The following is a 15,626-nucleotide window of genomic DNA, read 5'->3' as shown; positions in this document are numbered from 1 at the left end:
TATGTTCATAGATCATAAAACTAAAAGAGACCACCTATTCTGTAGATTATTGTGATGATCTCATCTAACCTCCTGTATGACACAGGCCAGAGGACTATCCTGAATTAATTGCTTTTTGGTCTAGAAAGTATTTTCTGGCCAGGATAAGAGGGGCATTTAGTCTTGATTCAGATGTTGCCAGTGATACAGAATGTACCTCGGGGTCTGACCTGAAGGTCAGTAGACCAAGAAAAGAAGTAAATTCCAGAATTTTGAGGGGTTTTCACTCAAGAGATGCCAGTATCCCCATTGCTTTAAAAAAATAAAAAAGAAAGGCACCAACTCAAACCTCTCACTGGTTTTACTTGCCACAGTAGCACACAAAGAAGGACGCCATCTCTTAAGTGTCCACAACTCAGAACATTTAACATTTTGGAGACTGGTAAATAGTTGTACACATTTGTTTAAAGTACAAAATAACCACGTGATTTAGCATAATTACAGTTTCTCATGAGCTCTCGCCTGACTAGAATAGCACAAACGTTGCAATTTAGGACAAAGAGTAATTGACTGATATAAACAGAGACATCTACATTGTCTGTGCTCACACCATCACTCAGTCTCGGATTTCATGAACATCAGCGGTTCAAGATAAAAATTCCCATTGTATTTACAAATTAAATTTTGCAAAGACTATTTTTCTTCTCAGACTGAAAGCCATAATTCAGCCTACACTGAATTTTTACAGTAATTTTATTAATACTAGAAAATACCCATAGTAAAAATTCTGACAGACCCTTAATGTAAGCAGCTCTTTTTAGCTCCATTACAATTATATCATTGCTAAGCATTGCTAGAACAGTGAAGGGACTGTCAGCTTTTGCATTACTAATTTTCATCTTTTAGTAGTTTAAAATTACCACATACTTGGCTGCTTATGTCCCATGGTAATTAGACCCCTCTCTAGCTACCTATAAAGGCCTGTTAGTATTACAGCTTTCATTTCATGTTACTTTATATCTCTTGCATTTATCCAGAAGGATCTCAAAGCACTTTACCAATTTAGGAATTGCTATATAGTGATCATTTCATCCACCTCTTAAATGAAGTTACCTTTCAAGGAAGTGCAGCCAACCACTTAACAGTAGACTGCAAAATGACCCAGTGGATTGACAGGAACTGAAGAACAGGAGAAGGGAGATGGAAATGGCCAGAGCATTAAGATTAAATGCTCCCACTCTTAAGAAAACTGCAATGGACTCTGTAATGATCTCCAGTTGTCAAGCCTTCAGTTTTACATCCCACTTAAATTATGTGATTTTAATGGAAGTTTGCATGGCAGGACTTGCAGTAACAGTGCCTTATGCTATATTAAAATAACAATAGATGTAGTCATGCTGTCCCATAGATTTAGACTGACAATAAATATATTCAAAGGAGCTTTTCAACTGTTAAAATCATGGCATTGGTGGGTATTATGTTCTGGCTCCACAAAATCTTGTAGGAAAAGGATTTTGGAATAAGTGGAACAGGCCTCATGTAAAACCTATGGTGCACAGGGGGCATGCAGATACTATAGCAGCCAGTTCCGGAGTAAAAAGTTCCTGACTGTTTCTGTGCTGCCACATCATGTTCAAAAGACAGCTGGGCCTAACATGGATACATCTACGTAATATCAAAGCAAGAATTTTACAGAATTGCTTGATATTACAGTATTTCTGAGACCCATGGAACAAATGCAACTTTGTGGAACTTATGACTGAAGTTCCTTCTTTCCTTATGCTGTGACCAGTCATAAAGGTGAAATGTTGAGGCACAGATTATAACCTCCTTCTACTTCAGGTGACTATTAGCAGCTTTGGAGAAGCACTTCCTGCGATTTCCCTATCCTGGAGGAGATGCTTTTGTGCCAAACTGCCTTTCGGTATCATCTCTTCCTTTTCCATTTGATCATTCCCTGCAGAATTGATTGTTATCCTTGTTTCTCTGGCTTTATGGCCAAACAGCTCCAACTGAGGATGGACTTATTTATGATTTGCAGGTATAGTTATAACGATGGCATAGCTGAAGTCGAGATTGGTGCTTCATTTTGCTGTGCACAACTAAGATAGTTTTTTCCCTGAATGGCTCACAATGTCTTTAAGGCAAGATGTAACAAGTGGTTATAGCAAGCGGTAAGAAGGAATAGAGTATGAAGGACAATGGGAATTATAAGAAGAAAATGCATTTACATAGGCCAAATAAAATAATTATCCCATGTAGGTACTAAATAAGTTGGCAGATTTGAGAATAACAATAAATGGAACCCAGAACAAATTGGAGCATGAATAAGAAGGAAAAGGATGTAAAGGATTGTGGTCAGGGTGGGATTTTGAATAGAGATGGCCCATGTACATCTTTGAAATTTTTCATATTTCTTTTTCTTTTGACCCAACATTTAATTAAATAGACTAGGTTAGAAACTAAACTAAATCCATATAAATGCACATTTCTGGGCAGAAATGCTGCATAAATAACTCTTTGGGCCTTATTCTCACAGAGCAACTTGCACGAGTTACTGCTGCTCAGAGAAAGGGTTACAAATTAGATCCCTCCAGTTCTGGTGGGACTCTGAAGCCTATAGTTACACTAGGCTGCTTCTGTCTCATGATTCATTTTGAATCACCTTCTGATTTCACTGAAGCTGCAACGCTGAGACAGAATTTGACCCTACTGATCAAGCGTTGCTATTCAGTAAAGAAAAGCAGCTCTGCTATGATGCATTTTACTGAGGGCATATCTACATGTGCTTTTACGCATGCCTAAACTTAATGTGCATTAGCCTAATGTGCATTAAGGCGATTTAGGCATGCATCCACATGTGAACATGCTAATGTGCATTAACGCGGGTACGCAGACTGACTTGGGATTAAAGCTCACCCCAAGCCAATGTACACATACCACATTAATGCATCTTAGCATGTTTACATATTCACTAATGTGATTTAACTATTTTGTGTATAAATGTGATACCTGCTTTATGCTTGAATAGCCTTAAATCATCTCAAATAGCCTGAAATTTAGGTTCAAATAGCCGTAAATCACCATTTTTAAGGTGCATTAAGGGCATGCACATGTAGACACATGCCCTTAATGTGCCTTAAATTGGGCTAATGCGCATTAAATGTGCACACATAGACATGCCCTGAGACTACTGCAGTACTCTGGCACAATGGACGGACATCAATTCAGAAATTAAATATAAAAAACATCTATCAAATCAGGATGGGAAGTGAAGTACTAGAGGAGTTAAGTACTCAATTCAGTGGGAATTGACTGCTTACCTTCATTGGAACTTTGGAAAATACTATCCTAGACATCTTTGTGCCAAAATGGATCTTCTCCCTATAAAAATTATTTTTTATTTTTCTGTCTGGTTTAACTTTTTAAAGTCTCAAACTGTGGGGTTTCCATCACTTCCTTAGGCAAATGCTCACAATCTAATTGAACTTGTAAGCAGGAAGTATTCCTCGCTTTTCAGTTTACATTTATGTTATCTTCATTTTATCCTATTACTTCTAGTTATTAATACCCTTTTGTATCTTACATTGCTTCCCTGTGCCAAGTGGATACGTTTTTTAGTATTCCTATATTTGGATAAAACACCCAATCCTGTTTCCTGACTTCACAGATATTGTAAAATTGATTCTTAAAACCGAAGCAATCTCCATTTGTTTCCCTTTTATTCTTCATATTAAGGCTTTCATTCTGTGTTAGAAAGCTGCAGGCACAGGTTTTATGCTGAAGTCACGTTAGCTTCATTGGGATTCTGCATGAATGTCGGGCCTGTAAAGGTGTTTCCAGGAGTGGATCAGAACCTATGACTTGGGTCCCTGCCATACATTACATATATTATGCAACAAACTGGTTAATTGCACAATAAAGGTACACTGGCCACATGTGCAAAGTAATAATCACTCCATAAACACATCTATCCAGCTATAAAAAGGACCAACCAGCTACAAAGTTAGTGCTTGAATATGTGTAACAACTTTATAGTTTGTTTCTACCCAGCTTTAAGTTGAACTTGTGGCAGGGCCCCTAAAGAAGAACTATTTTTAATTTCTAGAAGTGGTTTCCCTTAAGTCACTGGTGGGCTCTTCAGGAAGGCTTTCTGGAGAAAATACATATTTTAACTAGTCTGATCTGATGCGGCATGTGAATAAATTAAGAATAATTTGCAATGCTGCCTGCCCTTAACCTTTTCAAGCATAATGTTCACAAAGAAATCATAGAAAGGCATAATGTGGGCTGAATTTATTAAAAGAATCCATTCTTTATACCTTGAACTTTGCTTTTCTCATGGGTATGTGGTTAATATTTTTTGTTTCCGATAAAAGCCACCCATTTTTCTCTAAAAACCGCAATACTGTTTTCCAGATAAACAGAACAGAACTACCAACATCCATTACCATCCACAGTTGGTACGCCGTAATTCTATGTCATTTTAATTAAAGAAGAATTCTGAAACAATCTCCCCCTGTGCTACCTCCAAGCATACAATTAGCTGTGTACAATTTCTGCTGTGAACCGTCACTTAACGATTTCAGATTAATAATTTATTATTGCTTCCTTTAGTTAGACCCATGCTAAAAAAAAAAAAAAGGAAGCAAAAGCTGTGTGTAAACATCCACTGAAAACAAATGCTTTAAAGAATTGAGAAGGTCTTCCTTGTTCTATTTAAGTTGAAATCTTGGAAGGCCATAATTCCATTCCATTGAAAAACATTACATGCCCTCTTAACTTTTAGACTTGGACACTTGCACGTTCAAAAAGCTTTACTATGTACTGGGGCAAAAGGACACGGCAGGTTATTACACATAAATACCCCCAGGATTTTTTAGTAAGTAAATGATTGTATGAGCACTTCCATGACTGAAAAGACTGATTCTGGGTCTTGATTAGTCTGGCATTTTCTTCAAAACAGAATCAAAATGAAAATTATAGCTATCTTATAAAAATGAATACATCTGTTCTGAATGGTTTCACCAAATTCAAATGCAGATGCTCCTAGAACTTCTTTTTTAGACCAGCCCCTTCTCTTGTCATCGTCCTTGCCCTACTTATTCAAGGCAACACTGATTTATTGAGCATTGCTTTTAAATTTGGCTAGACTTAAGCCACTTAGAAGAAAACTTCACAAAAACATCCATTCTCCTCCACTGATATTTCCTGACAGTGGAAGGAAAAAAAGTTTGAATATTATTATCATGAAAAAGTTTTCTTTCAATAGGATACTGACCATACTCTGTGTTCCCCATTATGGAAATGTTACAATTCTTTGAAACCTGCTATTTTTCAGGTTCGCTTTGAATGCAACATTGTGCGCTGGAAGATGGCGGGCCAGTAACAAAACCGTTTGAAATATCATTTAATACAGGTGTACCACAGCAGTTATTTTTTCCCCTTACTCTCACACATTTCTCTCTAATTCTCGTGAAATGTTTGGTAACCTTTTGGGGCCAGTTTGGTTTTCAGTGCAGCATAGCTTCAAAAGCCATTATTGTTGTCTCATAACGATGGGATGCTTAAGCTTTCATTTTTCAGAACTTGCCCCTCAATACATTTTTTAACTCAGTGTCAAACATCCACATTTCAGTCTCTGTAGATGCATCAATTTACAAAACTCAATTTCCTCATTTGATTTTCTTAATATTGCTTTATAATTGCATCCAGAATTAAAATGAAGGGAACAGAGATACAAGGAAAAAAAAAACAACACCCCCCCCCCCCCATTTATTTAGTTTTTGTTTTGCAGCACTTTATGGATAGACAGATTTACCATTTTCCCCATATGGTCACATATTGTTCCTGTGGATCTTTCTGGTGGATATTTTTGCATATTGTTCCTGTGGATCTTTCTGGCAGCAGGAAAAAATCAGACTAGATATGTATGTTAAAAGCCTAATTTTAGGCAGCAATTATTCTACATCTTGACTAAAGTACAATTTTTATTTTCTCAATTTTAGCCAATATAGTCAACTGACTATTTTCCCTAATACTCTATGGCACAAGATCATATTCAGTTGAGGTCTAAAACCATCCTGTTTTCTCTGGTGCCTCCAAAGTAATTGGTACATAAACTTCAGGTGCACCTGAAGAGTTGTCTTTATATACCCTGTTTACAAGTTGGTGCTCTTTTATTGGAAGCCACAGAAGAATATGACTTCACCAAATTGACATCAGCTCAGATCCCATTCAGCTTAATTACACAAAGATGTCTTTGTGTGTGTACAGTACTAAAAGGTAGGATTTTCAAAAAGCATCCAACATGGGTCTAATTCTGCTCTTACTGAAAGCCGTGGGTATTTTATCAACAACTTCACTGGGGGCAGAATCAGGTCACATACTTCCCTCGCATAACCTTGAACAACTGCTATCACCGCATCATACTTTTTCATACTTTTTATTTGGGCTCGCTAGTATATTACTTTTAAACAAAGTTTGTACTTTTATGCCTTCCTTCATTCTATTAAGGCTAATACAAGTTGCTTGAGAAACACTTAAATAATAGCCTAAGTAGAAATATATATCTCTTGCATGCATCTTTTTTTTTTCTTTTTTCAACTTTCTTGAGACTAAAATGTTTCTCCATATTTTTTTCCAGACATTCGGGACAGTGGGGGACCTAAACCAGTGATGGTGTATATTCATGGAGGATCCTACATGGAAGGCACTGGAAATTTATATGATGGTAGTGTTCTGGCAAGTTATGGCAATGTGATAGTCATCACAGTCAACTATCGCTTGGGGGTACTTGGTAAGAAGCTTTTGGATTTAAATTGATCCTTTTTATCTGCAATGCACTTCATATTATTCATGAGATAATGCTCAGAAAACTGCTTATTTTCTTTGGTTTATAAAGCTTCCTTCCAAAATAAAAGGTTTGTATTCTGTGGATTCAGTGTAAAATTGTCACCACTATTATGTAGAAAACATAATAGTATTCATTATATATGAAGCATAAAATTATGCTTCATATATAATCATAGAAATACACCATGCAGATGTTCAGATCGGCCAATCTTGTGTTGCCTCCAACTGTCTTTACGAATGTAACAGTGATTAGACTTGTGTATGCTATGGACAAAATGGAATGGAAATCATGTTAAAGTGCTAATTCAGAGACAGGGAATTTTTTATTGTGAAGGAATAATTTGTTGATCACTGGTTTTCTGTCCTTTGATGGAACAAGCGCATTTGGTATAAATTTGAAGTTTTTAACACTCAACTGTGCCTTTGTTGATGTATTTGGATTCCTTTGTGGTTTACAACATGAAGTGTCAGTCCTATTCATATACATTCAACATTTTCTAGATAGGCTAAACGAATTGGAATAGAAAATATTCTTTCTGATTGTTTAGAATAGTTGAGTTATAGATGCTAACATGGTTGGTTTAAATAAAATAGAATTGTGTGGCATTGCCCAACTAGCTATTTCCAATTGGTTGGTCTTTCTCAAAAGCAACAGTTTGCTCTTTGTTTGGTATGGACAAGCTTATGACAGATCAGACCGGTCTCCAGAGAATAGGATAATTGTTGTTTTCAGCTTTGTACTCTGCCAAACTGTTTATAGACTGAAACCTTTGATAACAGGAATTGAATTCTAGGATATGGTGTAAGTTGATATTGCAATATAGTGTATCAGAGCATTTTATGAGAGAGTCATGATGGCACTATATATAATATCCAAAATGGCTTGATAAGCTGGCAGCAGTTCACAGACTGCGGGGTTAGTTCAGAAGGCCAGTGAATGTTATTCTTGACGTATTAGTAACAGCAAAAGGTTACTGAGCTTATTGTACATGTTGCTTTTGTTCTTCTTTCCATGGTCACACATTTCCTCAGTCCCCAGTTTCTCTGTGTTTAGAACTCACCTAGTCTTTTCTGGAATTCATTAATTCTTACTGGGTCTTCTGGGTAACTTCCATCTGTCGACTACCCTTTTTGTAAAAACTAGGGAATTGAAGAGAATGAATTTGACTTTCTCACTGTTCTCCCTTCTCTTTGTTTTTGAATCTAATCTAAGTTTGGTATAACTTTAGTTGTTTTACATAGCACCCACCAATATTCATATATACGGTGATAGCTATTACTGAATAACTATCTGTATAGTATTCTCCTCTCATTCATGCTGTTATCTTTTACAGTGTGACCTGGTAATTTTGAGGGTTTTCCCTGATCTGAAGGCTTTGGGCACATGTTGATACTAAAAATTGTAATTTAGCTTTCTAATCAATAGACTGTATTACCTTACTCTTTAATTAGCATGTTTTTTAATGTTTATTTGGTCCTGTTGTCTCTGACATTATCAGTTTACATTTATCTATCCTAGACTAGGCTCTCAAATGGTGCAGTGTTTCCAATTTGATTGCATTAGTTCTTATTTTGCTAGTTCCTAAGTACATATGTAACCATCATGATGGAAATTTTGCTTTAAGTACCAAAGATGAACTTGGCTTCATAGAAAGTAAAATATTATCTTTGGATAGCATCACAGATTCTTACTAAGCAATGTCTTACTAAGGGGCCTTGTTTCTTGCTGCCCTTTGAGCTACTTAAATGGTGATTGGCATTAGTGCTAACTCAAGTTTGGAGCTGTTGCACCTTAAGGCTGAAAACCTTTTCTGACTGTCCCCTACCTGCACATCTGTGGCTTGCTACTGGCAAGCAAGAGCATGACTAAAAACTACAGCTGTGAGTTGCCACTAGAAAGCTGGTGAGCCAGGACAGGCTTCTATTCCCGCTGTAGGTGGGTGTGTGTGAGAGATTGGGTTGGCGGGGTTGGGCATATGAAGCTGGGAGTAGAGAGTTAATAGGATGGTGGTGGGTATGAAATGGGAAGTGGAAAGGAAATGGGAATGGGGGACAGGTAGTGAAATGAAGGAAGCCAACCACTGAAGAATAAAATAAAAAGTATAAAAAAAATAAAAAAGAGACAGTAAATTAAAGATGGTCTCACGCTTTAATGAATTGGGATTGAGATGTGGGGGATGCTGGTTGTGCTTTCTGGGAGCAGTGAGAGAAGGCACTTTTGGAGGAACTACTGCCTGTGCCTTAAAAGGAAGCCCCAGCTCATGGGGACCTGATTTGGTCCCCCTACCTTGGATCTGCCCCACTTCCAGACCCGACCATGCCTTGCAACCTGGCTAGCTGGCATGTGCTCTGCAGGCTGTTTGGACAGGGTTGCACCCCTGGGGGTAGAAAGGTCATACTCCTGCGGGGTGGGAGGTTTTACTTTGGTGCCAGTAATTCCTGCCAGGGATCAGAGTTCAGGGGGTAGAAAGTTTGTCCACACAGAAGAGGAGGGTGGGTGAGGGGACACTGCATCCTGGGATACTGGAGGACTGCAACTTGGACTCCCCTCATCTGTGGGGAGTGGGCACATGCTAATAGAACACAAGCAGGGTATCACGGATCAGAGATAAGCCTGCCCTTAAAGCTGCGTGGAGTGTGTTTATAGCTAGTTTCAGGTGTTAGTGTGGATAGCCCAGGGGTTAAGAGCTCCAGGAGCTGCCTAAAATTAATGTGTAACAAGGCCCTAAGACTGGAAATATTCCAGCTGTGTTCATTCCTTAGTTCTCCTTTTAGTTTGCATAGTGTTTTACACAGCAGCTAGGGAATGAGAACTGTTTTTCTTTTTGATTGGGACCTGTGATTTTAAAATCACTAAAACAGAACCCAAGTCAGTTACTGCTGTAATATTTTGAACTACTTTCAAGTCACCTTTTAAAAAATTGACCAGATTTCAAGCTGACAGTCTTCCCTTAATATAATAAATACACCATTAAATTGCAGATAAAATGACTGTTCACATACTCTGTGTCTGGAATGATCTCTCTCGCTCATCATCATATCCTGTTAAAATAAATTATGCCAACATTTAGAATCACAGAATCATAGAAAATTAAAGTTCAGAGGAACCTCAGCAGGTCATCTAGTCCAACCTCCTCCTCAAAGCAGAACCATCCCCAACTAGATCATCTCTGCTAAGGGCTTATCTAATTGGGTCTTAAAAACCTCCAAGGATGGAGATTCCACCACCACTCTAGGCAACCCGTTCCAGTGCTTCACCACCCTCCTAGTGAGAAAGGTTGGATATAAGAGAAAACTTAAACTCCCCTTTCTGCAACTTGAGACTATTACTTTTTGTTCTGTCATCTGCCACCACTGAGAACAGTCTAGTTCCATCCTCTTTGTAGCCCTGCTTCAGGTAGTTGAAGGCTGCTATTAAATCCCCCCTCAGTCTTCTCTTCTGTATCACTGTATCACTCTTTTATTTCACTATATATCCACTACAGCAACAAAGCAGAGATTAAAAAGAACTTCTGCAATATTCAGTTTTATGCTCTGCCTTGCATCGTTAAACTTTGCTTTTCGTAAGATGATCATTGCTGATACTAGCAGGCAATAGGTATAAAAAAGCGTAATGCAGGTGTTTTGATGTAAAGGTGGGAAATGCCAACTTTTATTGATTTCATTTAAAAAATATTACTTAGCAATAAAGAGCTTTCCAGAAAATGTTAATTGTGGCAGTCACCATTAATAAATATATTAATGGTTTGGACATATAAAATGGCCTATTTTCAAGGCCTATTTTCCAAGTCAAACAGTACCCTCATTGCAACCATGAGAGAAGATTTAGGACCATAGTATCTCTCACTTGATATCACCTTTGCATGCCATGGCTTATTTACTTGAAACTTGTGCTGGGAATTGGAGATGCGCTGTGGAGGTGAAATCTCTTTATCTAGCAAGAGTCAATGGGATTTTTGCCATTGACTTCAGCTGAGCCAGAATTGCATTCCTTCTTGCGTTCTTATCTTGGGCCAGTTATAAAATGCTTTAAAATACATTAGTAAACATATTAAGTAAAGCCAATAGTTATGGATGTGTGCAGAAAAGGGAAGGGAGAGAATGTTTTGGGGCAGAATTGGATGTCCCAGCAAGCTTTTATATAATACATAGTTGGTGTGTCTACACGTGTCCCCCACAGCACAGTTGTTACTGTGCTGCCATTTAGTACTTGCTTTAGGAAGTACTAAATGATGGTGCAGTAACAACTGTTACTGTGCCATTCCAGTGGTGCACAGTTATTTTTAGCGCCCGTGTTGCTGTAGCAACACACTGTAGTGAGACGACTCATTGCTACGGTGACATAGCGTCGGCATCGTGGTTTGTGCCCGCTGACACTATGTCGCCATAGCAGTGAGCTACGTCACCACGGTGCATCACTACAGCGACATAGCATCATGTATAGGCGCTCCCAGTACAACATTTTAGAAGTAGTTCTTCTTTTTTTTCAACTGAGATGTCACCTGAGGAAGTAGCCAGGGTTACAGGGACAGCAAAAAGGTTATAATACCCTCCCTCATTTTTTTTTTAGATCTGAGACTGAAGTATCCACCAATATGAGGGTGTCTTTAGAAGTTTTTGTGAACCTATACAACTTCTACTCATCCTCTTTCCATGTTTAAATAGTCTTTTCTCTCTCAAAAATAGAAGATGTAAGCTTTTTTTTTAGCTTGTTACTTAGCCAGTACTCTTGGTCAAGTCAAGCACTTTTGAATTATTGCTTTTTGCAAAATAATCACAGTGATAATTAACACCTATAATTACTGCTCCTTCTAGTTTAAATCTTATTTGTCATTCCTGAATACTTGGCATAAGCTTCGAACTCCAATCTGTTTTTGATTTTTTTTCAATTAAGGCAGAAACAATCTTGAGCAGGTGGTTGGGTAAGAGGACCTCATGAAGACCCTTCCAGCCCTACTTCCCTGTGATCCTATGAACTAACTTTGAGGGAGGGGAAAAAAAAGTGTTACATTATTCTCTGGATAACAGCGGCCATCCTGCCTGAGAAGTTCTGCAGTTTATTTCCAAGGGACTTTCTGACTTGAAACATTTTCTGATTCATGCTCTAGAGTTTGTTTAGACCTTTTTTTGTGTATGCACATTCTTGGTCTTGTACTAATTTCTGGTTAATAATCAGATGATTTTTTTCCAATGCTATTTTTTTTCCCCCTACTCCGGGGACAGTTGAGGGACAGTGGTTTTATGCAGATCCAGATGTGCATCACTGTTCAGCCAATTAGCAATGGCATCTTCAGAGGGATCTCACTATTAGCCACAGTATTGCCTTCTCATGTAAAAGCTGCACAGGAAGAGAAATCGTGCTAGAGCAACTTCGTTGTCTCATCTAGTGGCAAAGGAAATTCTGGGAGTTTACAAAATTCTTTGAACGTGTCTTAAGACAATAAAGCTGCTTACATAGTCAGTGTTACGATTTAAATGTTAGGAGCCAGGGTAGATATGCAACTTGTGGACTAACTGAATAAGTTAGTCTGTTTAAGGTGCAAATATACTCTACATTCTTCCCGACTTCAGACCAACACAGCAGACTAGCTACTTCTCTATCAAATGTTAGAAGTCAACTGAAAGAAAGCAATGACCAGATTGAAAGAGGAGATTTAAAGCAAGCAACTTGGAACCAGATGAATTCTGTGGCCCAGTTTTATCCTGGTTTGAAACATGTCTCTGAATTAAAGGCTGTTATAATCTTTCCTTTACTAATTACAAGAGGGAAAGGAGAGCTGTTTGCTATGGACAGTTGGGGACTATTAAATGAAAGAGAAATGGAATTGCACTGTTTATAACTTGTGGCCTTTTATATTCTGTTTAAAAACAAGTCCTGTGCAATCTGTCTTTCCAGGTGATGGATGGTAAGTGATATCCTTGAACTTTGTGTCGAGAACACAACAGTCCGTGCTAACCTAGTTTTATAGCTGGTTTTTGTTAAAAAGGACCCTATAAATAGGATGCGTGTGTATATAGATATAGATCTATATTGATCTAAATCAATATCGATCTATATAGATCTAGATCTATATTTATCTCTATATAAATATAAATAATCAAACATTCAGATGCTCCTGGTTATGTTGTGGTAATTTTTCCCGGCTGAGAAAGATTTAGCTATGTTAAATTCTGTAATTATATGGTAGCCCTTTAAATATTAAGAAAAATATTGACTGTAATTGGATTAAAAACAAACAAATAAAACAACCTAGCCTGCTTCACTGTATATTCTTCTAAATGGCCTCTTCCTGTGCCACTAGTCCTGTGCGTTGGCTGGGTGTAATGAAATGGCTGCAGATATACGGTAGAACTGGGTTTGATTTTTTTTTTTTTTTTTTTTTATAAGGATGGGCCACAGTCCAGTTAGTTCACCGAGGGTTGTCAAATTAAGGAGGAGCTGCTTAGATACTTGCTACAGCTTTTACTTCGCAAGCACTGCTTTTCTGAACAGCTGGAGCACAGCCATGGTCTCATGCAGCTGACTGCAGAAGAGGTGCCCTTTGCAATAAAAGCTGCAACAAGTGGCTGGCGTGCTCCAGTGGTCCCACCTGGCGTTTGCTGTGGCTCTGTACACCCCGGTTAGTTCACAAACCCTCATCTTTACAGGCGGTAAGAACCTAACCCCATAAAGAATCCATGGTGCCTCACCCTTTTGTGTTTAGGCACCATGGATTTAAAATCAAATCTTTACCATTTTTCACCAGGGCATGATATTAAATGCTTGATGAGCTGTTTGGGATATTTTCAAGGTAGCTCTTTCAACAGAAATAGAAACTAGAAATATACAGGCTAGAAAGAAAACCTGTTTATTATGAACAGATTACTAACAGTTCATACTACCTGTCTGCGTACCCCCTTCACTCATGGATCTGGAGAGGCGAAATATAAACGCCGGTTAGACCCCCGTGTCTGCGTAGCTTGACATACCTGCATACTCCTGGCTTATTTTCTTCATGTAATATCGCCAGAATTCAGTATTTCTGGGAACTGGTTTATTGTGCCAGTCAGTCAGCTCAGACACTCAGTGCTGTTGTGATTGGCATAGAAATGCCAGTTAATTATATTAATTAAAACCAGTTTTCCTGATGCTGCAGTTTCCTATCTGTATAGAGCTGCTTAATAGGTAATGCTTTTAAAAGTGTCATGGAGAGAAGACCTGCCAGATCAGTCACAAGTTGGCACTGATTGAGAAACACCTACCTTCTAGGCATGTCTCCTATTAACCTCTTCATGTCTTTGTAGTTACTGTAGTACTTAATCTTTGTATCCTATTCTGAATGCATGATGGTATGTTGATGTTAAAATACAATGTGCCTTTCTCTATACTGTACCTTCTCTCTGGTACAAACTTTCTGAGAAAACTGTACAGAATTCAATAATAACGACTCACCTAAATAATACAGGGGGAGAGACCCCGTATTTCTCTCCTTGGTACCATGATGGTTCCTTGTACATTTGGTATTTAGTTTAAACTTGGGTATTTCTTATAAGAAAAATACATCAGACAGTTCCAAGATTGTATTTTATTTACCCCTGATTTATAGCATGTAGTATCCTTGTACCTCATGTGCATGCTATACACCATGGACGAAATTCTGATTACAGTGAAGTCAATGCAACATTTGTTATTGATTTCCATGAGCCAGGATTTCACACTGGTTTTTGACCTCCTAGGTGGCAGAAGTCTGTTTTATGCAAGTGTAGCAATTCTCAATTTTGGAATTTTGTTTAAAAGGGTTTCTTTTTTTTATTTATACGCTCTTTTAGGTACTCTCGTTACAGCAAAGGCAGTTTAAGAAGCAACATCTAATAGCCATGTGATTTCTGGTACTTCTTATAATCTTGCAAATACTCTGGTAAATTGAATTGCTCTTGATGCTAAATGCTTCCTTTAATAATGTTTATGGTATATGCTTGCACTGCTTTATTGCTCCTGTATAGAACATTGAAAAATAGCCTGTATATTAATAACTAATAAAAGCAAATATTGATATGAAGGCAAGCAGGGAATCTTTATTTTATGCTTATATTCTACAATGCCTTTTCCCACTTTTTGTACCCTTGATAAAGTGATGAGCATCTCTTGGAAATATTAATTTTCTTTATAGAATGTTAGGCTGTTAATAAGGTTTGAATGAATGTTTCAGTTCTAGGGAATACTTAATTCTTATTTAACCTCCAAATAACGTATCTTTGGTTTAGAAAAATGCTTGCTGACTATAGACTCTGAAGATTTTTCACTTGTCATGGTTCCTCGTGTTTGAAGATATCTTCATGCTCCAAATAGCTGGTCTTTTAAAATGTCTCCCCCTAGGTACTCTTGGAGTTATATTTTTTGGTGATGACTAGGGACCTACTTAATTTGCAGTTCTGCAGATTTCATGGAAACCTCGAAATCCGGGACTGCCCACAAAATCAACAAAAACAAGAAAAGTGAACCTTTAGTAAAAATAAAATGCTGGCTCCCCAATGGGAGCCAGTGGTCCTTGCTGCTGGGAGGGGAAGGTGCTGACTGCCGGGGCGGCACAAAAAGCAGCAGGCAAGATGGCAGCTGGCCCCTCGTCCCACTGCCAGGGTCTTTCTGCCAATCAGCACTGAGGCAGGGTGGCCCAGTCAAGATGGTGGCTGCCCCCTCCTCCTCCTCCTCCTCTTCCTTGGAGGCTTCCTGCCAACTGGTGCCAAGGGGCGGGGCCTCTCTACCAATCAGTGCCAAGGGGTGGGGCTACCATGAAATGCCTGCAAAATCAGGT

General features: G+C 38.3%; 1 protein-coding gene across 1 annotated transcript in view; it reads left to right on the top strand.

Moving 5' to 3' along the window:
- The window catches only part of NLGN1 (neuroligin 1), a 631,206-nt gene that overhangs the window by 311,057 nt on the left and 304,523 nt on the right, over positions 1-15,626 (top strand). Inside the window, exon 5 of the mRNA XM_025201780.1 lies at positions 6,626-6,778. Coding sequence (XP_025057565.1) covers positions 6,626-6,778 — 153 coding nt within the window. The remainder of the gene's footprint in view (positions 1-6,625; positions 6,779-15,626) is intronic.

The sequence above is a fragment of the Alligator sinensis genome, unplaced genomic scaffold (genome assembly GCF_000455745.1).
Source record: "Alligator sinensis unplaced genomic scaffold, ASM45574v1 scaffold379_1, whole genome shotgun sequence".
Taxonomy (NCBI): Eukaryota; Metazoa; Chordata; order Crocodylia; family Alligatoridae; genus Alligator; species Alligator sinensis.
Note: the sequence above shows the minus strand (reverse complement) of the source record. Positions and strands in the feature narration are given on the sequence as shown.